General features: G+C 52.2%; 3 protein-coding genes across 3 annotated transcripts in view; 1 reads left to right on the forward strand and 2 right to left on the reverse strand.

Moving 5' to 3' along the window:
- Positions 1 to 14,439, reverse strand: part of VPS53 (VPS53 subunit of GARP complex) — a 69,076-nt gene extending 54,637 nt beyond the window's left edge. The window contains exons 1-4 of the mRNA XM_086624544.1: positions 14,356 to 14,439; positions 11,207 to 11,287; positions 10,102 to 10,151; positions 9,223 to 9,289 (exon numbers count right to left, since the gene is read on the reverse strand). Coding sequence (XP_086480670.1) covers positions 9,223 to 9,289; positions 10,102 to 10,151; positions 11,207 to 11,287; positions 14,356 to 14,439 — 282 coding nt within the window. The remainder of the gene's footprint in view (positions 1 to 9,222; positions 9,290 to 10,101; positions 10,152 to 11,206; positions 11,288 to 14,355) is intronic.
- Positions 14,440 to 14,776: 337 nt separating this feature from the next.
- TLCD3A (TLC domain containing 3A) lies at positions 14,777 to 18,874 on the forward strand. Its single transcript, XM_086624669.1, has 5 exons — positions 14,777 to 14,898; positions 15,449 to 15,532; positions 17,588 to 17,801; positions 17,992 to 18,087; positions 18,605 to 18,874. Exons 1-5 carry the CDS (start codon positions 14,777 to 14,779, stop codon positions 18,872 to 18,874), a joined length of 786 nt encoding a protein of 261 aa, XP_086480795.1.
- A 2,228-nt stretch (positions 18,875 to 21,102) lies between these two features.
- On the reverse strand, positions 21,103 to 24,542 carry GEMIN4 (gem nuclear organelle associated protein 4). The gene is made up of 2 exons (XM_086624602.1): positions 24,533 to 24,542; positions 21,103 to 24,447 (listed from the first exon to the last, which is right to left on the reverse strand). The coding sequence occupies exons 1-2, from the start codon at positions 24,540 to 24,542 to the stop codon at positions 21,245 to 21,247; spliced, it is 3,213 nt and encodes a 1,070-aa protein (XP_086480728.1). The 3' UTR covers positions 21,103 to 21,244.
- Between the last annotated feature and the right edge of the window lie 360 nt (positions 24,543 to 24,902).

Below are 24,902 nucleotides of genomic sequence, written 5' to 3' on the forward strand. Positions count from 1 at the left end.
CACTAAAACCTCATACAAATTAGTCCCTTCAGATGCAGAAAGGGTGGAAATATACTTTGATTCTCAGCCTGATTTCATTTCAGAGAAAACTCTTAAGTTTTACAGCTCAGGATAAACCTCTGCAGCTGAAGCCGAGAGGGCTCGTCCATCAGAGCAGGATGCTATTGCACCGCAGCTGTGCCAGCTGATTACCCTGAGCAGACAAACCTGAAGGGCTCATCACACTTGGTTTTGATTTTAGCACAGTTCTACCCTAGGAGTTCATCAAACACTACATAACTACTACAATTGTCACTAAAGAATAGAATTTTCTGTCATCAGCTCCAGTCCTAACCACTAAGGCTGCACAAGACACTTTAAATCACCAAAGCAGATTATGTCCAACACTGCACCAAGCTTAAAATTGCTACTCTTGTCGCTTCACTTAACCCCCTAAAACACCCTTAGAAATCAAATCCCACGTTCTGAATAGCTGCACAAACACTGACAGACACAGGGGGTGAAGTGAGAGGCGATTTCCAGGTTGTGCTGGTTGAAACCTTCCCGTTTACCTCCTGAACTGCACTCCTGTGCTAGTCCAACACCCTTCTGAGATGTCATTTTTTATCGCACCGCCCAGCCCTGCACACTGCTGCCTGCACCATGATGAAAGCTGGTGATGTGCTCAAAATGACAGTGGTTTTAGTGGTCTTTAACCTGTGAGCAATTTTACACAAGTTCTACAGTCATGCACCTAATTTCTTTAAGGTCCCTTCCACCCCAAACCATTCTATGATTCTGTAACTTGCACCAGATCGGCGCGGCTGTCTAAACACTAATTGTGTGAGTTGCATAATTCTCTAGCAAAGCTCCGTAATGCTCGGACCTCATGGTGGGTTACTACAGCTTCATCACACGGCTCTACGTTGGCACGTGAATGGCCACAGCCTTTCCCCACACCCAGCTCTGCTCAACACATTAAACACTATTATCACGCTGGAAAAACTCCCCCACGCAGACATATTATTTCCCTCATTACTCTTCTTCATTTCAGAACAGCAAAGCTGTGAGTTTCTGCCCTTCACATCGTTCCTGTTTACACCCTGACTGCAGCTGTTTACTGCACCTCCCTGTGCCGTGACACATCTCATCTTGCAGGGCCTCTCCTCCAGCGCCGAATAACCGACTGCCCTGGGCTGCTGGAGGCACTGATGCACACCCGCTCCTTCGCTCACCCTCTGCTCCAGCACTGAGCTGCCTGGTTTGTTTGACTGGGAGTGCTGCACATTAAATTTGCCTAGGAAGTCTGTAAATGATCCTGGGATTCCAGTCGATTTGTCTGCTGGTGAGTTTGCATACTGCAGGCAGCGCTTGGTCATATTTGCAGTGTCAGAGCCACGCTTGACTTCCGTGGGGGTCTAGTTTAGCAACCACTCGAGTCCCATCAGATTCTGCAAGATGAATTTGTGTTCAGGTTGAGACCTTAGAGGCAAAATATAGGTGAGGGGAATGGACAATCATACCATGAACCCTACAAGTAGGGATTTTCTAAGTAGAAACACTGACAGTTCACCTGCTGTAAGCACAGAGGTAGCACAGCTGGAATAAACATTACCACGCACCAAAAATGTGAGACAACAAAAATAGAGAAGAAAAAAAAAAAAAAAGAGATCCATAGTAAGAAAAAAAATCTCCCGCTTGTTGTCAAGATTTCTATTTTCAGACTGGCCTTCTTGCTTTGCTGGCATCAAAACCAAAGAGCACTGGCCACAGAACAGCCCGGTCTTACTTTGCAGCTTGCACCTCCTCCAATGGCACCAGCAAGAAAGCGTGCCTTTTGCCAGCACAAAGCACGAGCTGCTTTCCAGCCTCAGGCTGCAGGACAGCGGCAGGATACGTCCCCTGCCCTTCCATACAGAAGCACAAGGCAAGGTCAAGCTCGGACTTGCTTCTGCCTTGAACCAGACTTTGCAGCAGATGGCAAAAGTGATGCCTGACCTCTTCATAGAGTTGCAGATGCCAGTTTTCATGGCTAGTAGCCAGAAGGATAATAAACAGCACTATTTCTTCTTGGCATGCCATTCACCTGAAACCCTCTTCAATAAACATGTTCTAGGCTAGAAAAAGCTCACTGTGCCTCTTAGATGGGAAGGGCATTGTCCAACTGTCATAATTCACTAGGCAAACGACTCTAAATGAAACCCGCTTTTGATTTATTTTGGCAGCTCAACTTCTGTTTATTATTCACTGGTTACAAAAGAATATTATGAGACTTTAATTACTCAGTTGGAGTCTTACAGAATCTGTGGCATGACTTTTTTTTTTAATATATAAAATTACGCAGCTTAAGACACAATATTTAACCCTCATCCATTCACCATCTTAAAATGTACTGAAATTGAACACTAGTCTGTTCATATTTCAGAATAATGACCCATTCATCAAAAAAACAGGAGATAAGGCTTAGCCATGTAGGAGAGAATGAATATAACTGAAAGATGGTGCCTACAACATCAGGGATTGTGACACTAAAAAGCCCTCAAATATTTTATAGACTTAGGCTTAACTAGTTATTAAGAGCTTACAGTGATTTTCCTCGTCTGCTCTTAAGGGCCAGGCAAAGGCAGCCAGTGCTGCCCAGCAGCAGAGGCACATCAACATCCACCACGCGAGCCGAACCTGGGCGCTGCGGTCAAGGAAGCAGCGTGCAGTTCGATGTCTGAAAGCGAGCATACATTTAAATAAATAAAAAAAATGAAACATAAGCACCTACAGTAGGAGACCTGAAAGCACCGACTACCTTAGTTTAGTGTGAAACACAACCTGCGGTCAAAAAAAGCCACCTCCACACAAACAGGTGGAGGTGAGAAGAGAGGCTGAAGCAACAATGCTGCTTATTAAGTATGTTTATGCAAACAGTGCACAAAATCACCTCCCTGCCTGCCAGGCTGACACCGCCTGCAACCCAGCACTCACAGAGCTGAGGAGAGGACAGGCTGCTGGCTCCAGTGGCACCATCCACCAGCTGCCCTGTAGCTCAGGACCCCGCTAGCTAAATGGGCACTCGAGGAGCCGGGATCGCCCCATCGGCAGGGCAGTACCAGGCTCCTCACTGCTCTCTGCCGCATGCAGCACTGGCATCACTCTCTCCTGCCCACTGTCCATCTTCATCTCTTTCTTCCTCCCTATATTGATTCTGCAAAGTGTTTCCTGATCTCTATTTAAAGAAAAAAAAAACCCAAAAACCCCCACAAAAAACCAAACAAACAACAACAAAAAAAACCCAAGAAAAGTATTTCGCATACTTCTGTCTACGACCTTGCCAAACCCAGTAACCTGTGGGCATTTTTCTACACCAGACACATCCTCCTCCTTCCACAGGCTTCATCGCTGCCAGACGCTGCAGCACACACACAGGGCAGGGCACTCTGAGCCTCCCCACAGCTGCAGAGCTGAGATGTTTATTTGTACATGCAACGAGAAAGGACAGCACTGGTTACCGAAGGATGGGAGGCTAATTGAACTGTCTACTGCTGTGCTGGGTTCAGGGCGGGCAGCAAGAATTTATCTGTATTCTTTAACCACAGCAGCTGCCATCTCTTTTCTTGCACTGCTGTAGTTATGAAAAAAAGAAATGTCTTACTGTTCTCACAGAGCACAGAAGTAGGAGCCAAACAAAGCAACTCAAGTTATCGACCAGTATCTTCAGCCATGAGAAACACACAAGGCTTTTCCCAGTCCGGAAAACATCCCTTTTCTCGCTAACACTTTTGTTCTAGCACTAATTGAGCCAGGTCCTAATGCAGTAGGAGATACTAAGCAACAAACCAGTCTTTTTTTTAAAACACAGTCTTTACTCACTCAATTTCAGTCATTTACTTTATGCATGTGTGCACACAGGGCAAGAAGGGAAAGACAGACCATACATAACAGAAATAAGCTGTTTTTTTTCAGATTCAAACTATCAAACCACAAATCTTGGGATTCTTCTTGAATTCTTCATTCCTTCGGAAATAGATTTTGTACGAAGCTGCCTCACCTTTACTGACCCAGACACCCACGTTCTAGTTACACAGATACTGCCAAGGGTTAAACTCGACTGCAAACGCAGAGGCTACTTTATTACAAGGACAAAAGCCTTATAGGTGAAGCAGCTTCTGCCAAACAACCAGTAAAGGCATGTCAGGAACTGTCAAAAAAATTACAGCCAGTCCATGCAGAAGGTTTAGCAATAAACACAACTAAAGAGTGACAAATAAAACTGTACGGAGTGTGTTAACCGCTCAGTGGAAAAATCTATGGGAACTTTTAATGCTACACTCTAGGGCAGAGAGGAAATTATGCCACAACTGGACTGCAGCTCTTAGCAAGGTCAGCCCAGACTCCAGTTCAGCAGCAGCTTGGGAAAAAAAAAACACCTTACAGAGGAAAAAAATCGGACAGCACTGGCTCCCCAGAAACTGCCGGCGCAGCTCGAACCGCGTATTGTTACAGCTGAACCACAGCAGCTCCTGCATTCCCAGCCTCTCCCAAAGCATCCGAAATAGCCCAAGTCTGGGACTCCCAAGGAAAATTTGGTTACGCCCTGCAGAGGAATGTTCCACCCACGACTGTTGTTTCCTCCCATAAAAGGATCATTAGTGAGATAATTTCTGAAGTTCACGGTATTGTCTACAGATTTTACTGAAATATCGCACCAGGAAGGGGAAGCCAAATGAGCCAGACTATTTTAAGGCTTTTGCATTTGGAGGAAATTCTAGGGCAAAATTTCAAAAAGGCACATGCTTTGAACTGGGAAACGTTACGCTTTGTGGAGAAGGGCGCATTCCTGTCTTTAGAGCTGCTTAAATAACTCTTTTGGGGCCACATCTATTTGATCATCTTTATTTTTAGATTTAGAATCTGCTTTTTCAGATACTTAAATACTACTTTATATGAACACGTGTATGTGATCAAGACTATTGGGGAAACAGTTTAAAAGTTAAAGACTGACTATAAAAAGCTACTCTTGCATCCTTCTCACACCTATGATTCACCTCGAAGACCTGCTCAATCATCTCAGCACCCAGGTGGAGCTCAGAAGTGTTATCCCCATCATCACCACGGCCACGTTACCAGCCAGACAGGACAGGAGACTCGATCACAGGGAGTGCAGTGACTGGATCTGCAATGGGGATTTTGAACTTGCTACCACTAAGGTCTCCTTTTCTTTAAGGAGCATGGAAAACACATTCCCATAGCTGCATACTGCATATACCCCCTGGGTCTGACTGGGACTTAGACTGCTCTAACTGGGAGAATAACATACATGCAGCACTATTCAGACACGTCTCTGCTGGCAGCACGCCTTCACCATAAGTGATCAGTAAAACGTTACCCTGGTCTCAAAACCAAGGCTGGGCTCCCCTCTCCTGGACGCCTGCGAAGGTGCAGCTCTCAACAAGGCTCAGCAAAGCACCGCTCCTCCACGAGAGGGAAAGCTGCTTTGCTGGGCTCAGCTGGTAAACGACCCCTTCCCCAAAGAGAACACAAGCTGTTAAAGGCTGAATACCTTTGGTGTGTCTTCTAGGAACCTGCCTGCTATCACTGGTCTCCTAACACGCTACCAAAAAAAGAGATTAGATAGGTTGATGGCAGGTCTGAGGCCTCAGTGATTTGGGCAGATCTTCAACCAACGGCCTGCGCAAGATTCCCAACCCCGCGTTTGGCAGCTAAGGCTGACGGGAGATGGAAAAGCCAAAGCTGAGCTTCCTGAACCAGCTTCTGCATGCACGGCACAGGGTGCTTCCTCACCTCCAAGGGCAGCAGGGATGGTAACTGCTCGTGTGTCCAGCTCTGCCTCCCCACGCCGACCCGAGGCAGGCAGGGCACGGCTAACACGGACAACTGAGAGCAGGGGCTCAGCAGGGAACTCCCTCCTGACTTGCTTTCACTTAAATAAGAACTTTTTTGTACTTCTACCACTGTGTCTGAGGTTTATGTTTCCTTTGGAAGGAAGTCAGAGATTGAAAGGATGTTTATGAAAACTATTATTTACTCTCCAGACAAGGATGGCTCCTCTAGCTCCAATACCACACAGTCAGGCAATTCTGGCAAACGCTGATTACAGATCGCTTCATGAGTTGTTAGAAGAGAATGCAACTGAAGAAAAGAGGCTTTTCCAAAACACCTTCCAGGTCCAACCTTGCAATAAATACACAGGATCCTGAGATCTCACTGAAATTCAAGCAGCTACAACATCAGAGTTCATATACATTTTTATTTACAGCACGCACTTCCAAGGACTCGATAAACTGCATCATTCCTCTCTGGTCTCAGTGTGTCAAGGGATGGAAATACACCAAAAGGAATGGCTTTTTCAAAACCTAGTCTGCTGCAAGTACTGCACACTACTGGCTATAGACACCTCACACAGTAAGAAAGCATTATAAATGGGAAAAGGTATCCGAAGATTAAACTTTTCGCTGTGGCTGGTTCTAAGCTTTGTTTCAAACCTATTGCAAAAGCTGTTTGCTAACAGGTTCTTTAATAATCAAGGGTGGTTTGCAGTTGTGGTTACTGTGATACAATGCAATAACGATCCTCATCCTGGGCTTCCTAAGGGAGAGGTTCACAGGATGACACTGTCTATCCAGTGTATGCTTCAATCAAAGTCTGATAGGAAATATCAGTCTAAACATCTAAATTCCTACAAATTTAATAAGAACAGAAGATCAGTGGAAGAAAGAATCTAATTTTATTGTGGGACCAAACTACTACCAGGAAAGGTAAATAAGGATAAAAGCCCCTTTCAGTAGCACTCCCTTCCCAGCAGAGCACTGGCTTTTCTTACAGGCACCTTGCTTTCAGTTGTTTCAAAACAATTTCCATTTTCATTGGAAAATGAAACCCTTCCTCTCCAAGTGAGAGAAGCCAGGCCTTTTGTTGTATAAAAATTTAACATTTCTAAGTGTCCTTGATTCCACTGAGAACACACTAGTGAAACAAAGGCACTCTTCAGCACAGGAACAGACAGCTGAAGCTGAAAAGCAAGCTTTTCACCCCCACGATCGGCTATCAACAGCGTGGTCATGTGCAAAAGGCTGCTTCACTCCCACAGCTCACACACAGCATGAACTACTTGGAGAAAGTAGTGCAAGGGGTGACAGCAACAGCAAGTATTTCTTCTAGGCTTCCTGTGTCTGGCTCCGGGGAAACAAATATCAAATTCTGTCTCAAACTGAAATGCAATTCAAGCATTCCCCAGCACTGCAAGATGACCTCTTTGCTGCAGGTCCCTCCAAAGCTAACATGCAAGGCCTGAGCTTGCTAATGCTCCTTTACTGCTTTAAACTCCGAGGCCCAGCCAAGTCCTGCCACTCTGACACTCTCGTTCCAGCAGTTAACATCTGAAATGCACATACAGGCGTGAAATGGTGAACTTCGATTTGACATGCAGAAAGAAAAAGCTTGCAGCATTTCAGGTTCAAATATTTTTTCTTACCAGAGAACTAACACTTTCAAATAATCGAATGGTTTCAGTATTTGTTGGGATATCTTTAAGAAACACCTGTTACACTTCTGGGAGACTGTCTGGCCTTAGCCCATGCTGTCCGTGCAACTTTGCCAGCTTTGGTGTCTTTCTTAAAGTCTGCTTCTACCTTGCAAAGCAGAAAAGTGAGGGAAAATGGGAAAATTCACAGCTAAATACAGGAATATTTGTGACTAACTGCAGCTCTGGGCCACTTAAAAGATGCCCTGCACAGACACGTCACATACACACATGTTTGAAGGTTTTTACTTGGATTCAAGTTTAATTGGTTCCTTTGCAAGCAAACTAAACAAAGGGCTGCACAGACAGATCTGCCTCCCCAGTACTTCAGAGCAGGACACTGCCCAAGTCCGTCTGCACATGCTTTGGAGAACTTCAAAGGGATTAAAGAGTGAGAAAGCACAGACACAGGCAAAGCTCTAAACAAAGCTTGCACACAGACTCTTTTGTTATCCTGCAAGCACAGCTGATGGCAGCATTGCTTTTGTTCATCTCTACCCACATTCATTCTTTGGACCTGCAAGTCCTGAGGCACTCCAGGCAATTCTCACCCACAGTTCTTCTCCATCCCACTTTTTTGTGGTCTTCTCTGAATTTGTCCCCTTGAACAGGAGCAAAAGGCTGCAACAGCACCAGCTTTCCAATCACACCCAAACTCTTCAAGTACTGCACTAGTTTCCACTCCCTCCTTAATTTCTGTAATTGCCTCCTCACCTGATTTCTTGTCTCATCCTCACACAGTCATTACAGGCATGCCACATCCCAAGCACATCCCCAGTTTAACACCAGTAGTCAGGTAACCATGCAAGCAGTAAACTATTTCTGCTAAGAGAGCTAAGCATCTTGCACGTTTTTGAAAGCAATACAAAGGCATGGATCATAGATAAGTTAAATAATTCAATCAAGGACACAGAATCTGTGGCAGAGGTAGGATCAGAAAAATACACCAATCGCTACTGCAGCAGGAAGTGGAAAATACACCCAGCCATGCTGGTGAGGGCATGACCACCACATCCCAGCAAATCAGTCTTCCATCTGGGATTAAAAAGATGAGTCAATGTTGACTCTGAGGAAAGCAGTGTGATTGACAATTCAAGACATTAATGTTCCTGGTCTAAACCAGGACAGACACAGGAAATACAGCAGCACTGGGTGACACCTCAAAATCTGATAACACGTGCACCAAGCTCAGCACTCACAAACACTGCAGCCATGCCCGTGCTGCTCAGTACCGTACTCTGAGCAAACACACCTGTCAAGCAAAAGACAAGTGAGAACCTGAGAGCTGAGTGCGACATGCAAGATGAACTGGCAGTCAGTCATCAGGCTTAGTCATGAGCAACTCGGGAGACTCCAGCAAACAACCTAGTTAAAAGGCTAAATAGCCTTTTATTGATCCTTACTCAGTAGCAAATGTGCTTGTACCTATTTAATCCTGTTCATTTTATCATTAGCTTCAGAAAGGCACAACCACAAGCCTCCTGGTTTTGCTTTTGATTTTTAAATCAATTTCTCATTCACTTCTCTTTGGAGGGCGATCAGAAAGCAGGCTAGGACAGCTGTTCAGGGAGCAGCTCACCAAGCCATTAGTGTAAGATACAGCAGAAACACCTCCCTAACAACGAGAGCGGGTTCTGCCTGCCAGAGCCATTCTTCAATGAAGCATCGCAAGACGAGAACTCGTGGTGTCACTGGAGACGAGATGCACGTACCTGTCTGCCATCCTGTCCCACGTTGGTCTGTCCTCTCACCACAGTCCGAATGTTGTCATCCAGCCTCCTGGAGAAAAGAATCTACAATGTCAAACTCATTCTCTGCGTGCCTGACCCAAACAATTGTGGGAACCTTGAGAGCTGCAGAATAGATGTGAAATTAAAAAGTTGGTGCTACCAATGCTCAAGTCACTTTTTTCGCCTCCTCTCTCTCTGTAGGCCATCACTGTCTTACATAATTTAAAACTCCTGTTGCAAAAATAAAAATCTATTTCCTAATTTAACCAGGGCTTCTTGCGTTTCTCTTCCCTTAAGCAATATTGTCAGCTTTCCATTGTCTATTTCATTTCCACTTTCCTCATATTAAAGTCCTGTCTCAATCATTTCAGGCTGGCAATACCAGATGGTACAGAAAATTAATGTATTTCCTGCACACTTACATTTATTTTGTACTTTTATTGCCAATAATGACAATACAAAAATACAAAATGAGAGGTTTTACAATTGCTATTTTGACCTCACAAAGAATAAATTTTCAGTAACCAAATCTTCTGGGTAGTTTGTTCTCTCAGCCTTCAGACTGTACTAAAATTTGGTACTCGTTGATTCTTAGTTCACTGTTTTTCAAAGCTCTATTTGCAACCCATTGAGTAAAATAGCCTGAAAAGCATGTATTATACAACAGGGGCAAAGTATCAAAAAGAATTATGATTACAGGGAGTCATTTTTGCCCCTGTCCCACTATTGGGCTTGAGACTGACCCTATTCATGCCTTTTAAGTAAATTATTTCCTATCAGCTACAGCGCAAAGGCCGTACTTCTGAAGCCTCAGTGAGACTACTCGCCACCTGAGATGCCATGAAATGGTAAAACATTTACCTTATTTTCAATCTGATTTTGTTCACGACTTCGTCGATGTTTGCCAAAGACTACAACATGGAAAAAAAAAAAGAAAGAGAGGTGAAAGGAGGGAACCTTTTACTGAGATACACATCAGCTGTGATACCCAACACTTCCTCACACGTGGCACTTTGCAAAGAGGAGAGCAACGACTTTGTTTTACAGATGGAAGAACTGACACATGCGCCCCGCACGTCCCAGGGGCTCCCTGCATCCCACCCAGCCTTGAGCAAGCAGGGAGCCCCCAGCCCTGCCTGGGCAGCAGAATTGCTCCCGAAACGCCGTGGTGACAGTGACCTCCAGTGGGCAATGGGGACAGGGCCCTCGCCTTCCCTGGCCAGAGACCCTTCTGCAGAGCCTGGACACCCAGCACATGTGGTGGAGGAGGCCCGGCTGCTGCTGGAGCTGTAGTGGGGGTATTTCAGGGAAAATAACGCCGCTACTGGCAAAGGGAAAAAAGCCAAGCCAGCATCACCAGCAAACTGACTAGAAAGAGCCGAAAAGTCAAAAAAGCCAGTGCTACGGGGGATCTTAAACACAGAAAATGTTGAAGCTGCCTCACAACCCAATCTTCTGCTGCAGAAACACCTCCTTTTGCAATAGCTTGGTCCAAAACTGCCCCTGGGGCTGATGTGGGGAAGACAAAGAATGGATACGAGCCCACGGCAATCTTGCTGTCTACTTCTCGAAAGAAACGCCAGGTTTCAAACATGGATGATTCTCTAGTGACATTTCACAGGCAACACCGGCCTTATTTGACTGCAACTCCTGAGGATTCATTCACCAATGATCATTTATGGCAAGTTATGAAATTTACTGCAAGAGAAGCCTCTATATAGAAAACTAATTTATTTCTACAGATCAAAGCAGGACTTTTAATGCAGCAAACATTTTGGGTGGAAAGAAACTCCATAATGACAGCAAATCTCTTGAGAATGCGAATTTAAGAGGTGAATATTGTTACAGTCTTACTGCCTGCCCTACTGTTTAAAAGAAAAGGCTTGGGTACAGGTTTAAACACGTCTTCAGTCACTTACTGTCAGGCTACCCCTTGCACTAAGAGGGCCATGTGAGCACTACTTACTTGCTCAGTGGGAAAGAGAGTATTAATATACTCCACAGCATTGAAATCTGCTCTGTCCAGTGGATCTTGGCTGGGAAATACCTGAAGAGAGGGAGGAGAAAAAAAAAATGCAACCAACAATACATCACCATTAATCTCTGTAACTGTACACAGTCTCTACTACTTCTAATTACCTCAGCACCCACTTCCAATCGTGTTTCACAGTATTGTTCTAACAAGCACAGAGAGTGGTCAGGCCTCTGCCCAGAAGTATATGTGCTTCGCAGGTCTCTGATCTATTAAAATTCCTGTGGATATCAGCCTGGGTAAACACAGATAATACACCTGCATGCTTCCACACAGAGCTCCAGCACAATCGATCCCATGCAAGGAATTCCCAAGACACACAAGCCATTAATTATGCATCCCAAACCATTCTGATGCTTCTGCTGCTGTGTGGAAATGAATCCCCCTGCTGAGGCACCGCCATTATCGTTGCCTGGCCTCTGCAGGGCCCCGTGGTGAGAGATGGGGGATTTGTTTCTCACAGCTGCATAATAAGAAACATGATGAATCAAGAAATGGTTGTACAAGTTCTCTGGAGAGTTGGGTTTGCCACTTTCACATGAAAAAAAGGGACAGAAACAGAATCTGCTGAATGATTCTTTCTACCCAAGGGAAAGGGAAAAGAGCAGCTGTGGTGCCAACAGATCTCATCTCTCCTCAGAAGTAGCTCAGACGATACAAATGCGGCTGCCAGGCTGTGCTTTTTCTCCCCACAGACTAAAACACTCTGTGTTCCCTTCTCTACTACTGTATTCATTCCATAATTATCAAGCCATCAGCTCTGTGCTCCATGGTCAAAACCCTACCCAGCAAATGTGTAGCTCACTCCACAGCATCACCTCCCCACGTCACCCAGGTCACTGAAAGCCTTTACAGAAACCTGCATTACCTGGGCACACGCAGCGTTTACACGTTTGGCAGTGCAAAAGCAATGCTTTCTTGAGATCATTTAAACAAGAGCAACCTCTCTCTGAAATAGGCCTCTTCAGCATCTTTCCCCAAGTTATGGCCAAGGAGAAGCAGGCAGCAGTTAAACACGCATGAGGTCGTGCCTGAGTGAGGAAGATGCTCTGACATCAGCCCATTGTAAAAGCACAGTTGCAGCATCACAACCAGCCTGTCCTGCTCTGGGCTCACAATTCCTGCGGATCCAACTAATCCCAAACCTCCCCAAGCACTAAGAGCAGCTGAAGCAAGGGGTGGGATGGAAGAAAGGCTAGCCAGGAACTCCACTCTCAAACTGCAGAGAGAGATGGATGCTGCAGGCAGCTGTACCACGTAAAGTCGCTACTCCTGGGTCTCTGTCACAACCATTAACTAGAAACCACTGCCCCACATTTGGTGGAGCCCCAGTCTGCGCGTGCTCCCTACTCCGCCTCAGGCAAAGTCAGCTGAGCCAGTTTTGCTCATTTAACCACAACCTGGCAGGCTCTGCCCAAAGCTGATTAAGGAACACTCACGGGAACCACAGGATTACTGGGCTGGTAAATGTCAGTGAGGAAGTGACAAAAGGCAGGAGGCAGCATCATTCTCAACATCTGCCCTTGCTCAAGATATGAGTATCTGCCTACAGCCTTACTGCCTGTTAAGATAACTCTGCCAGGGATATGGTGGCTTTTCCATCACTCCAAACCTCAGGTCAACACTGTCTCTAAAATATTTTACTGTGAAGAGAGATTTTGTGCTTGATGAAAACATCATTAGGTAACTTTATAGAATCATAGAGTGGTTTGGGTTGGAAGGGACCTTCAAGTTCACCTAGTTCACCCTGCCATGGGCATGGACACCTTCCACTACACCAGGTTGCTCAAAGCCCCATCCAACCTGGCCTTGAACACTTCCAGGGATGGGGCAGCCACAACTTCTCTGGGCAACCTGTGCCAGTGCCTCACCACCCTCTGAGTGAAGAATTTCTTCCTTAGATCTAATCTAAATCTACCCTCCTTCTTTGGCCATAGAATGCTAGAAATCACATCAGGCTTCTCTGGCTTTCAAACACTGAGGCTTCAAAAAGTACCGAGGATTCTTCCTTCTGGACAAGTTCCAGGTCTCCTTTAGGAGTTGGCATTTAATTTAGCAATTCTCAAGGTTTCCACAAAAATTACTGCATGGTTTACTACCAAGTGCATCAACCTCATGCAAAGATAAGAGTATGTGGGGTGTCTCTTTCTTTTGAGCAATAATATTCCAAAGCTGGCACAACATCCACAGACAAACCATGCTACCTTCCCCACCTTCTGGTGCTGGGCTCACATGAGGTGCTGTTCCAGCTACCATGAATCTGCCCTGGTTCCTTACAGAGAGCTGCCAGAAGCGATCCACAAGCCTCAACACTCAAGACAGTGAGAAAACTTATTCGAGTGATACTTTGAGAGGCAGCTCCTGTTGCTGCCCACAGAATTCTACTCCAAGAGCTCTTTGGACAGAACGGTTGGTTGAAGTCAGTACAAGCTCAGTCAGACTCCGATGGACACGTGATTTTACTCTGGTTTCTCACGGACTTTTGCTGGGTTTCAAGTGCCACCAAGGATTTCAGGGAAGACTGGAGGACTTGTGCTAGAACATAACCAAGACCACACAAGCCAAGCCAATTAGGTTATCCTGACTTCGGGCCAGCCGCAGCCCGTTTGCCTCCACTGCGCCGCTTTACAGACCGACTAATGAGTCTGAGACCGCGCACAGGCGCGCCCCGCCGCAGAGCAGCCAGCGCCCCGTTTTCTTCAGCGATGGGGACGCGACCAGATGAGATACGCTCAGCTGCGGCCGACGGTGACACCCCCCGCTCTAACGCGCCCCGGGGGAGCGGAGCGGGCGGCAGCGCAGCGCCGGGACACCGGCAGCGCCGGCCGCGCCCCGGGACCGAAGGGTCTCTTCCCCCGCGCCAGGCACCCGCCCCCAAGCACGGCGTGGGGCTTCCCAAGGCCCGGCGGCGGGCAGCCCGGAGCTCGCTGGGGCACACTGCCGGCGCGGCGGCCCGCGGCGGGCCCCCCAGGGCCCTGACGGAGCGGGCGCCGGGCCGCGCCCACAGCCAGCCCCTCAGCAGGCGGGCCCGGCCCCCCTCGGGGCCCAGCCGGCCCCCGCCCGGCCCCGCCGCCCCGGCGCACCTGCTCGATGGCGGCCTGCACGGCGGGCGCCAGCTCCAGCGCCGCCTCCAGCCCGGCCGCCAGCTCCGGCTCGTCCTCCTCCATGGCGGCCCGCCGCTTCCGGGCCGCGCGGCACGCCGGGATGCGGGAGGACACACCCCTCCACCGCGCCGGCCCGGGGGCGGGGTCTGAGCGGGGGCGGGGCCTGGGGGCGGAGTTTCCGCCGGGCGGGGCGGGGCCTGCCGCCCGGCGGTGCGGGGCGCGTCCCGGCGGCGGCGGGGGCGGGAGCGGGACGGCGGGGCCGGTCCGTGCCGCGCCGCGACGAACCGAGCCGAGCCGAGCCGAGCCGAGCCTAGCCGAGCCGAGCCAAGCCGAGCCGAGCCGGACCCTGCCACCCCCCGGCCTGCCGTTGGCGGTCGGCAGCGCGGCGGCGGTCGTCCCCATGTGGCGGACGCTGGCCCTCGCCTCCGCCTTCTTCCCGGGGCTCTTCGCCCTCTGCATCCGGTTGCTGCGCTGGGCCGACCCGGGATGGAGCCTCAAGGACCGCATCCTCCTCAGCGGCAGGTACCAGCGCGATCGGCGGGAGCCGGCCCAAACCGCGACCACCGGCACCGGTGCCCATCGCGGCGCGCCGGAACCGGGAGCGATCCCGATGGGCCAAGAGCACCGAGCCCCGGCGGCTCGGAGCCTGCGCCGGGGGGAGCCCAGACCCCGCGAGGGGAGCAGGGGTCGGGGACAGCCCTGCCCGGCCGTACCCCCGCCCCGCTGTGGCCGGTACCCCTTCGGCGAGCGGGGATGCTCCGGTGCAGCTCTGCCCGCGGGGAACCGGGCAGAGTTACCGCCCGTTCACGGGGCTGGAAGGGACGAGACGTGGAAACAGCCCCTCGCCGTGTCCCCGGGTGGCAGCGCCTGGCATGGCCACCGCGGTCACGTCCCACGCCACCAGGGCATGGGGGCAGAGCTCCGGGCCATGGTGAGGCCTTCGGGATGCGCTCGGAGTAGGCATCTACGTGCTAACAGCTCCCCGATGCAACGGCGCCATGGCCACCTCCCCGCTCCCCAGCCCTTCTGGGGTGACGTTTGGGGTGACCCATTTCCTCTCTCTCCATTTCAGGTTGGTGTCAACAGTCCAAGCCACGATGGCAACAGTGTCGGGGATCACGGTTGTCCTTAACTGCAAGGACGTGGTGTACGACAGGTAATCCCGTCCGAGAGCCTCACCGTCCCGCAAGGAGCACACGGAGGCTGTGCCCAGCCAGCTCGCAGCTGGAGTATTTTATTCCAAAGGCTTGCATGTACAAAGGGAAGAGGAAAACCAGTTTGTGTTCCTCTTTCCTCCGCTTTGGGTGAAGGGTTGGGCGCTGGGCTGGCCGTACACCCCCTGAGAGGTGCTGGCTTGTTCAGCACTCTTAGACCTGGGGCTGCTCTGCCAGCACCGGGGGCTCCTGAGGATGGGCTGTAACGTGGGCCCATATATGAGCAAAAAATACAGATGTCATCACTCCTAAAGGGGTAGGGGGGTCTCCTTGCTGGAAGCTGAAACTGCTAAAGAGTCAAGCAGATGTAGTGAGAACTGATTTCAGAGGTGCATCACCTTCTCTGTACCAACTGGATTCTGAAAGAGTCCAGAAATGAGAAAAATCAGTACGGAGTCTGCTCTGAAGGAAAATCACATCACCTCGTCCCCAGTGCTCCGAGATAAAGCACCCCAGAAGAGGCTCTCAGCAGGAGTGATAGTGCAATCGGGGTCAGAAGGCTTAAAACCAGAGCTATTATCCAGAATAGCAGAGAAAATTGTAGGAGGGAAGAATAAAATTACGCTGAGCTGGAATTTGACCGTCACACACCAGATTTTAGGGTGATTTTTAGGGAGGGCTGCCCTCTCGGTCATCACAGCTTTGCCTTTAATACACAGATGTGAAGTGTCCTACCTTGGTCTAGATAGTAAGATCCAGCCAAATTGCTCAGCCCTGCTTGACCCAGGCAGCCTAACGAGTTACCTTTTTGCTCTAAAATAAATTACCTGCGGTATAAATAGGGTACATGACAAATCAAATCCCAGAGACACACCGACGGAAGGTGCTGCCAGCAGCCCTCCTTCTCCCTGGGGCTGTGCGCTTGCCCAGGCATTCTCCATGCCTGCAGCTCCATGCAAACACTTTGTGGTCAGAGACCTAGATTTTTCTTTGAATCTAGAGGAAAAACAGCCCAGTGCTCAGTGGGGAAGGTCTCAGGGAATGACAGCAAGACAGAGAAGCAGGAAGCACCACAAAGGTTGCAGTCAAATTTGCCAATTTATTTACACAGGCAGACAATCATTATATTGCTGGCACCGTAATTGCCCTCCAAAGCCCTGGGCGAGTTCTACAAACACAATAGCTGGTCACTTCCCCTCCCTGCTTTACATCACTTACATCTTTCTATCTGGAATAAGAACACATGCAACAAATTTTTTCTTGAGATGGCAGAGGAGCAAAAGCAGATTTGTTTGGGCCCCGAGCTACTTTTCTTTAAGCAGCAGGGTAGGGTGGTTTGGTGGTTGGGGTTTTTTTATCAGTACAATTTCACTCAGGACTCCTTAAGGAGCCGGGTGTCCCTGCAGAGCAGGGATTGCTGCTGCCCCGATTGTGCAACCGGGGTTCTGACATGCTTTGGGAACAGGCAGCTGCCTGCAATTATTTCCCAACAGACAAACGTCTCGCAGGGGTTTATTGCCTATATTAGATATTTTGCACTTCACTGTCCAAAGTCCAGACCAGGCGCCTCTAATTACCTCTGAGGTCTACAGGTGCTTTCCAAACGCTCCCTAGGTTAGGCAGCCGGCCATGGCTGGCAAAAAAACACGGTCTTGGAGCTTTTCTCCTACCAAACATCAGCTCTGGGTGTCCCAGGGCTTGGAGGAGAAGCCCACCTGCTGCAAAGGCATCGGATCCCGAGCAGTGCTGTGCAAACACCCGGCTGTAGGGCTAATCAAGATCCTCCCATGAGCGCCGTGTTTGTGCTCGGCTGGGCCAAGCTCGGTGCCTGGTACCGGCCGAGCACAAAGCGGGGGCAGCACCAAGGAGGCGTCCTCCACGCGTACCAGGTACCTTTTCTCTGCCAATCAAGTTACATTTTGACACCTCTCGGCTTACCGGCAGCTTCAAAACCCGCTGCTTCTATTTCAGACCTAGGGACTCTCTTCCAGCTTTTAAAGCATCGCGAGGTGCTGAGAGCCCTTGCGATGCCCCCATGTGCACTGCTCCTCCCCTAGGCACTGGCTGGCCGTAGAGTACATCTGGGTCCTCGTTCCCTACATGACCTACGACATTTATGTCATGTACCTCTGCCACTGGCACAAGAGCCTGGAGAAGGGGGTGGCGGAGAAGAAGCACTCGCTGGTCAGCGTGCGGAGCTTCCTCCTGCAGGAACGCCTGATGGTGACCCACCACCTCTTCATCCTCGTGGTGCTCACCCCTGTCACCCAGGTAAGGGTTGGGCACGGCTGCTGTGAAACCCGGCCAGCGTGGAAACACGCCAAGGGCTTGCGGTTGAGGCTGTGTCTGGCAAAGCATCTCTGCTGGGCAGGAGCCCGTGACCCCCCCCGGAGATGCTCGGTGTTGGCTCCCAGCCACCTCTCCAGGAGGGCCCCATGTTCACCGCTGTCTTTATCTGCAGCACTTCAGGGGAGAGCTGGGGGACTTCTTCGTGGGCTGCATTTTCATTGCAGAGCTGAGCACGCCTTTTGTATCGCTGGGCAAAATCCTGATGCAGGTATGTGAGGAGGGACAGGGCTCAGGTCTGGGAACCCCACAGTGACTCACACCCCCTCCCTGCCCCAGGCTGCCCATCTCCATCAGCCCCTGTTCAGGCAGCAGTTAGGCTGGGGGGGGAGGTCTCGAGGGTGGTCTCAGAGGAGGGCAGCCCCACAGCTATAACCCCAAGCTCCCCCACAGCACTGTTTTCCTCCCAGTCTCCATTAGGTTCCCGTCCCTTTTACCCTGTAAGCAGCATGCCCAGTGGCATCCACAAACTGGGGGCTGTGCCATGTCCTGGTGCTGCCCCCTCCTCTCTGTACCCCCCCACCACAGTCCTTTCCTCCTGCCCCAGCCCTCTGCTTTTCTCTATCCCATCCCTTCCCATCCCACTTTCCTGCTCCCTCCAAAACGCTCCCCCTCATCCGTACCTCCTGGGTGCTCGGCTCCATGCTCCCAGCACACTCAGTGCCCAAGGAGCAATGGGGTGCTGCTCACCCACCCCTCACCACACATTTGCCTTCATCCTTCCCCAGCTCAAAATGCAGGATACGCTCCTGCACAAGGTGAATGGGATCCTCATCCTGGTGACCTTCTTCCTCTGCCGTATCCTCCTCTTCCCCTTCATGTACGCGGCCTACGCCAGGCAGGTGGGAATCCCCATTTACATGGTGCCTTTCCGCATCCCCCTGCACTGCAACATCGCCAACGCCTCCCTCATCGCCCCCCAGCTCTACTGGTTCAGGCTCATCTGCCGCAAAGCCGCCCGACTCTACGGCGGCTCGCCCACTGTCAAAAGCCGGTAACGGCCAGTGGCAGCTGCAGCCCAGCGTGGGGGCTGGAAAAGGGTCAGCCCCCCCCCAGCTTTTCCACCTTCACCACCAGCACTGCGGGGACCATCGTGGAAGCGGAGCAGCAATAGCGCCGGGCTGTTTTAGCTGGAAGCAGCCTCGCCATCTCCACCGCCGTGCCAGGCAGTGCCAGCCTGGGCTACAGAGGCTTTCTTCCCACACCGCTCCAGTGCCGTGCATCTTCCCACCGTGGGAGCCGGGGCAGGAGCCGGCGAGGAGGAGGACGGCCCATAAACACGACATTCCTTCTGCGATTCAACGCTGCAGCACAGAACTCACGGCTACACGACAGCAGTTTGTTACAAACCGCCGCCAGCATCTTCCAGGGCCGACACCAGACAGCGGCACTGGGCTTGGCGAGGCACGAAGGAGCCGGCAGCCCAGAGGCGGCAGCGGAGGCGATGCTGGAGCGTGCCCAGCCCCACGCAGCGGCACTGGGGACCAGGGGAGCCGCATGCCCAACCTGCTGCAGCCCCGACTCGCTCCTCCGGCTCCAGTTTACAGCCTCCAGCTGAGAGCAGAGCCAGACTCCGGGGCTGCGGCACGGCTCTGCGCAGCCCGTTCCTGACCTTTACCGACTTTGCCTCTACACTACAGCCGCGTTCAGCCTCTCCCCTTCTGCAGGCACCTCCCGCTGCTGCTGGGCCCAAACTCAAAGTTTAAGACTCCACTGAACCCAAAGGTGCTTTTTGCTCTGACTGTCTCCTGTCTTGTGGCTGACAGTCCCAGGGGAGGGTGGCTCCGGCATTCCCAGTGGGCTGGAGGGGAGAGAAGCTCACATCAGGATAGAGGAACTGTTAATGCTGCCTCAGAGCAACACTGGCAGGGCAGAGCACCCATGGCTGAAGGGCAGGATGAGGACAGAAGACTGCCAAGTCCTCATCTCACAACACACAGGGCACTATGCAGAGCCCTTTCTTGGCAGGGGATGCAACTTTCAACCCTCTCCCCTGACTGCAGTTGCTTTTATCTGCCCTGTGTCCCCACAACGGGTATTTAAAATCATCTGGTACGCCCTGCCCTGCCTCCAGCTGACACCAGCAGCCCTGGCAGCACCCGTGGGTGCCAGTACAGCCTGAGCTCTGGTCATATGGTCCTTCCCTCCTGCCCATCCCACTCTCCCGCAAGGCGAAGGCTGCCAGAGGGAACTGGGTCAGTGCAGGAGGAACCAGCAACCCCAGAGCAGGGCACTGAGCTGTGTCCTTCATCAGTTCGGCCCGTTTCCATGGAGGAAAGCTTCCTGGCTCTCCCTGCACTGTGGGGTTCACAAGCCCTGCAGGTGCATGCAAGTCAGACAGCAGCACTTTGGCTCCTTCCCTGCAGCCAGCACAAGCCAGGGCAGCCACCTCCTCCCTGCAGCCCCCCACCCTTGCCTGGGGGTCCCCCTGCTCCAGCCACCCATGCCCAGAAACCTGTGGCCACTCTGTGCCTTTCATTCTGTCTAAAAACAACGGCTGGAAGGGCTGAGGACCCAGTTCTTGTGGGTGTTGGATCTTGTCCCAGCCACAGCTGTATTCTGGGAAGGATAAAATAAAAGGGCCTCTTCCGACGTGTAGTCGGTTATTGCAGAAACACTACTGTTACATTAACGATCGAGACCAGCTAATGGTATAAACCGCTTGCTACCCGTTACAGATGTTTGCATCTCGCTGTTTTCATTGCAAATAACGTGCCTTACGTAAGGGAAAAAAAAAAAGCCAATGAGGCATCTCAGTTTGCACTAACACTGCCCTATTTACTACCGCGCCTATCAGGAGACCAATAAAGATTCCCTTTCCAGGTCACACCACTGGATGTTTCTCCCACGTGCCGTTCGCTTCTGGGCAGGGGGTGTTAACGCACGGGGCTGCTGCATCCCCACCTCCGCACGCGGATTGCCACAGGCACCTGCCCGTCCTGGTCCTGAACTCACCCGACTCGCTTCTTGGCGGCTGGCAGCGCGTGGAGAACCCAGCAATCCAACCAGGACTGGGAGAGGGCCGGCGGCAGAGGAGCTGGAGGGAAATGCTTTCCCTGATGCCGGAGGCTGCCAGGGTGTCTCTATAAATCCAGACCGCCGGCAGGCAAGGCTGGAGCTGTGGGACCAGCAGCCGGGCTCAGGAACAGCTGCTTGCACCGCTATTCCCACTGGAAAATCAGAGCGGCTGTTCCTGCCCACCTTTACATGGTCCCTTCACTGCTTGGACAGGCTGGAAGAAGACACAGCAGGGGGGAAATCAGTTCAAAAGAGAAAAATAGACAGGGTTTATTACAGATCTTACAGCTTTCCACGTAAGGGCTCCCCTGAGGCAGCGTCAGGTCTCTCCTGTCGCCCTCTCCAGCTTCTCAAGCCAGCTCCCCGGCCGAGCGAGCTCCCAGCTTGCTGAGCTTCTGCAGGAGGGTGCCGCGCAGCGCCTCGTCACCGACGTTGTCCGTGATGGACTCCAGGAAGTGCCTCTCGTTGGCTCTCCGCAGCGTGTTGCTGGGGGATGTATCGGCGCTGCTGAACGCCTCGTACTGCGAGAGGATCTCCAAAGCCACCACCACCAGCGGCTCGCTGCACCCCTTCTCCGGCAGCATGGCGGCGACGTGCAGCAGGTGGCAGAACATCTGGATGCAGATGAAGGACACCTCCTGCGTGGAGGTCTTGTCCTCGGTGGGGTGCGAGGGGGGCCCCGCGGCGCTCTTGACGGAGCCCAGCAGGTCCATGAGGCTGCCGCAGTACAGCTGGACCACGTGGAGCCAAGCCTCTGCCGGCAGCCAGCTGGAACAGCTGGAGCTGCAGAGGAGCTGGAAGCCCCGCAAGAAGAGCACGGAGAGCTGGAGGTAGCAGGCAAACGGCCGGAGGTTGAGCAGGGGCATGTACTGCACGTACTCCAGCGTGTACGGCACGTGCAAGACTTGCCTCTGCAGCAGGTTTTCAACCACGTGCGTGAGCCTCTTCCACTCACTGTGGCTGCACCAAGGGAAGACCTGAACGAGGGCCACCAGGAACCCTTTGCTGAAGAGATTCACTTCTTCAGGGTTGTCCACGTTGACCGTGAGGAGCCTCAGCATCATCTCCCTGAGCGCTGTGGACAAGCAGCAGCACTCCATCCATGCCAGGAGGCCGCTGCCCGGTCCATAAGCTGGCAAAGGCTGGGATGTCCACTCTTCCTCAGGAAGCGTGCAGATCTCAAACAGCGTCGCCGGGACCTCGTTCTTGAAATGGTCTCCGTAAAGCTTCTTCAGCCGGAGACCGATGGTCCAGTCCAGTGATGCCACCTTCCTGTGAAGCCAAGCCAGCGACTGGACCCACAGCTCAGGGGAGGGGGCGACTTCAGGTCTCACCACCTCACAGAGCTGGCAGAGGATGTTCAGTACCAGGTCTTTGGTCTCCAGCGAAGGGAAGAGCTGGTCCCTGGGCTGATGCCAGTACTTTGTGTAACCATCTAGAAGCTTGCAGAGGCTGAGGAGAAGTGGGAATGGGTGACAGGACTTGATCCAGTGCTCTTCTGAAGGGGTCTGTATCCCCAAAACCTTACTGAGGATCTGCAGGCTCAGTTCAATTTGAGCAGAGTCTGACTTCAAACAGGGAAGGACAAAGGCTTTGGTGACCTCTGCAGGTGACACAAGTGGGGTGGCTGAGCTTGGCTGCATGAGAAAGGTCAGGAACTCAAGGAACTGCTCCTCTTCCCTCGCAGTGGAAAACCTCCCCCATACTGCCTCCTCCAGACACCTCACCACCAGGCTGCCGGGCCTGCCTGGATCATCGTTGGTCTCCAAGAAGCTCAGCGCTGGGAAGGAGCAGAGGATTTGTGCAAGGAACTGGTGTGCTCCCAGGTTGATGACAGCGAGATTACAAATCCGCTTCACCGTAGCCTCAGGGTACAGCAGTGTGAGCCTGGCCACAGAAGCCACAGCCCTGGTCAGGCCTTCATCAGACACGCTCTTCGTGATCTGGTTGAAAGTCACATTCAGATCCTCCTGGAACCCCTCCATGACAACCTCCAAGTTCGAGGACAGACCTGGTCCACCCCAGGATGCCAGGACACCTGAGATCACTTTGTTTTTGTCAGTTAGTGACAGCTCAGTGTAACACTCCACGATGGCTTTGGTCACTTGCATCTGCAGCTCTCGGGACTCCTCGTCTTGACGGGACATGGCAAAGTTCACCAGTGTCTCCAGCAATTGCAAAACTAGGTCTGGTTTCTGGAAAAGAGCTTTGCTTTTCACAAGACAGTCAACCCAGTCCTTCGAAAAGGCCCAGGTCTTTTCAGAAGCAAAAATGTAGCACACCTCCACATGCCGATCCAGCTTTTGCTCAACGATTGTCATGGCAACTGAAGACAGAAGGCTGGTGTCAGAATCCTTGCTCTTCAGGCTGACGCTGATCTCCTTGAGAAAGTCCTTGGTGATCTCTGTCAGCTCTAACACTACGTGTGCCTCATCCTCACCCCGGTTTCCAGTCTCTGAGAAGCGAACTAGGTTCTTCCTGAAGGTGGTAAGAGCGTCCAGGAGCCGGTAGCTCTCATAGCAGAGCTCCTCAGAGCTATTCAGGGTGCCCTGCAGCTCCTCTCCCCAGGCATGCAACAAGCTGCAGAGAAAGTTTAAGCCAACAAAGAGCTCCTCATGAGAGAGCTTGGCCACGGGCAGGAGGCTCACACTTCTCTCTGCTTCCTTCACCTTCTCGTCCAGCCCGCTGTGGTGGTACCCGCTTTCAGTGTCACTGGTCCAGAGGCTGACCACAGAGCTGACCTTCTCCAGGTACTCAGCGACAGGAAGTGGGCTGCCTTCTGACCCCAGCTCGCTGAACAGGGTCAGCAGCTCCACCAGGTTGGCCAAGGCATAGCACCTCATACAGGGCAGAATGATGCTCCTGTAGGTTTGCTTTAACCCCTCTATCAGCACCATGAGCAGGCTGGTGGCAGCAGAGGGGTCATTTGCAGAGCCAGAGTCACCCTTGAACCTCTTTGGGGGCTGGAGACCATCGTCCAGAGAGGACTCGCACCCATGCTGACGTATGAGAGAGCTGAACGTGGAGACTGTTGAGTCTTCCTGCCCTTCCTTGTGTTTCATCACCTCCCACCACACATCCAAGAAGAACCTGACGTCTGACGGGGATGTCTCACTGGCGATGTACTCCACCAAGTGCTCCAGCTGGCTCTGGCGCACATCCCAGGGCAGTGCCAGCAGCAGCTGCACCAAGAGCCGGGGCGCACCGAGGGCCTTGACCAGCTCGAAGAGGACGGTGTGGTTAACGTCGGGGATCATCCTGCCCATGGAGAAGAAGTCATCCTCCTTCCACTCCTGGTCCAGCGAGGCGGCCGGCGGGCATGGCAGCAGCACTTTCGCCCAGACGATGGCCACAGCCTCCTTCTTCCAGAGGCTGTGCTGCAGCGGCGACGGGCAGCGGGCCCCGATCTCCCGCAGCGCGTCGGTGATGGGGGGTCCCACGCGTGGCCAGTCGGCTTTGCGCAGCTCCCGCAGCGGCCGCGGCTGCGTCAGCCGGGCGGCCAGCAGGAAGGCGCCTTGCAGGATGGCCGTCTCCTCGCACACGCCCCACGGCCCTGCGCGGAAACACCGTTACCTCGGCCCGGTTCGCCCCGGTCCCGCCCGCCCCCGCCGCCCCGCGCCCCCCGGCCCCGCACGCACCGGGCTCCATGGCGGCGGCGTGGCCGACCTGCGCCTGGCGCGCTCTGCCGCCCGCGGCCCCGCCCCGCCCCGCAGCGCCCCCTGGCGGCCCGGCGGTGGCACCGCCCGCCCCGGGATGAATTCCCGACGCCAAACCGTCCTCCCGGAGCGCGGTGGTTTGTGCCGCGGCGACCGGCTGCGCCAGTGTCACACGTGTAATTGGATCGAGACGCAACTGAAAAATCAGCGTTGAACTCGAATGGAAAAGCTCAAGCAACAAAATCACCGCGAGGAATTTTTTTTTCCTGTTGGATCTCGGGATATTCATGGCAAGCGCCGATGCGCCTCGGTGATGGCTAACGCTGCTGATTTTGCCTGCTTTTCTCTGCGA

This window comes from Tauraco erythrolophus, chromosome 21 (assembly GCF_009769465.1).
Source record: "Tauraco erythrolophus isolate bTauEry1 chromosome 21, bTauEry1.pri, whole genome shotgun sequence".
NCBI lineage: Eukaryota > Metazoa > Chordata > Aves > Musophagiformes > Musophagidae > Tauraco > Tauraco erythrolophus.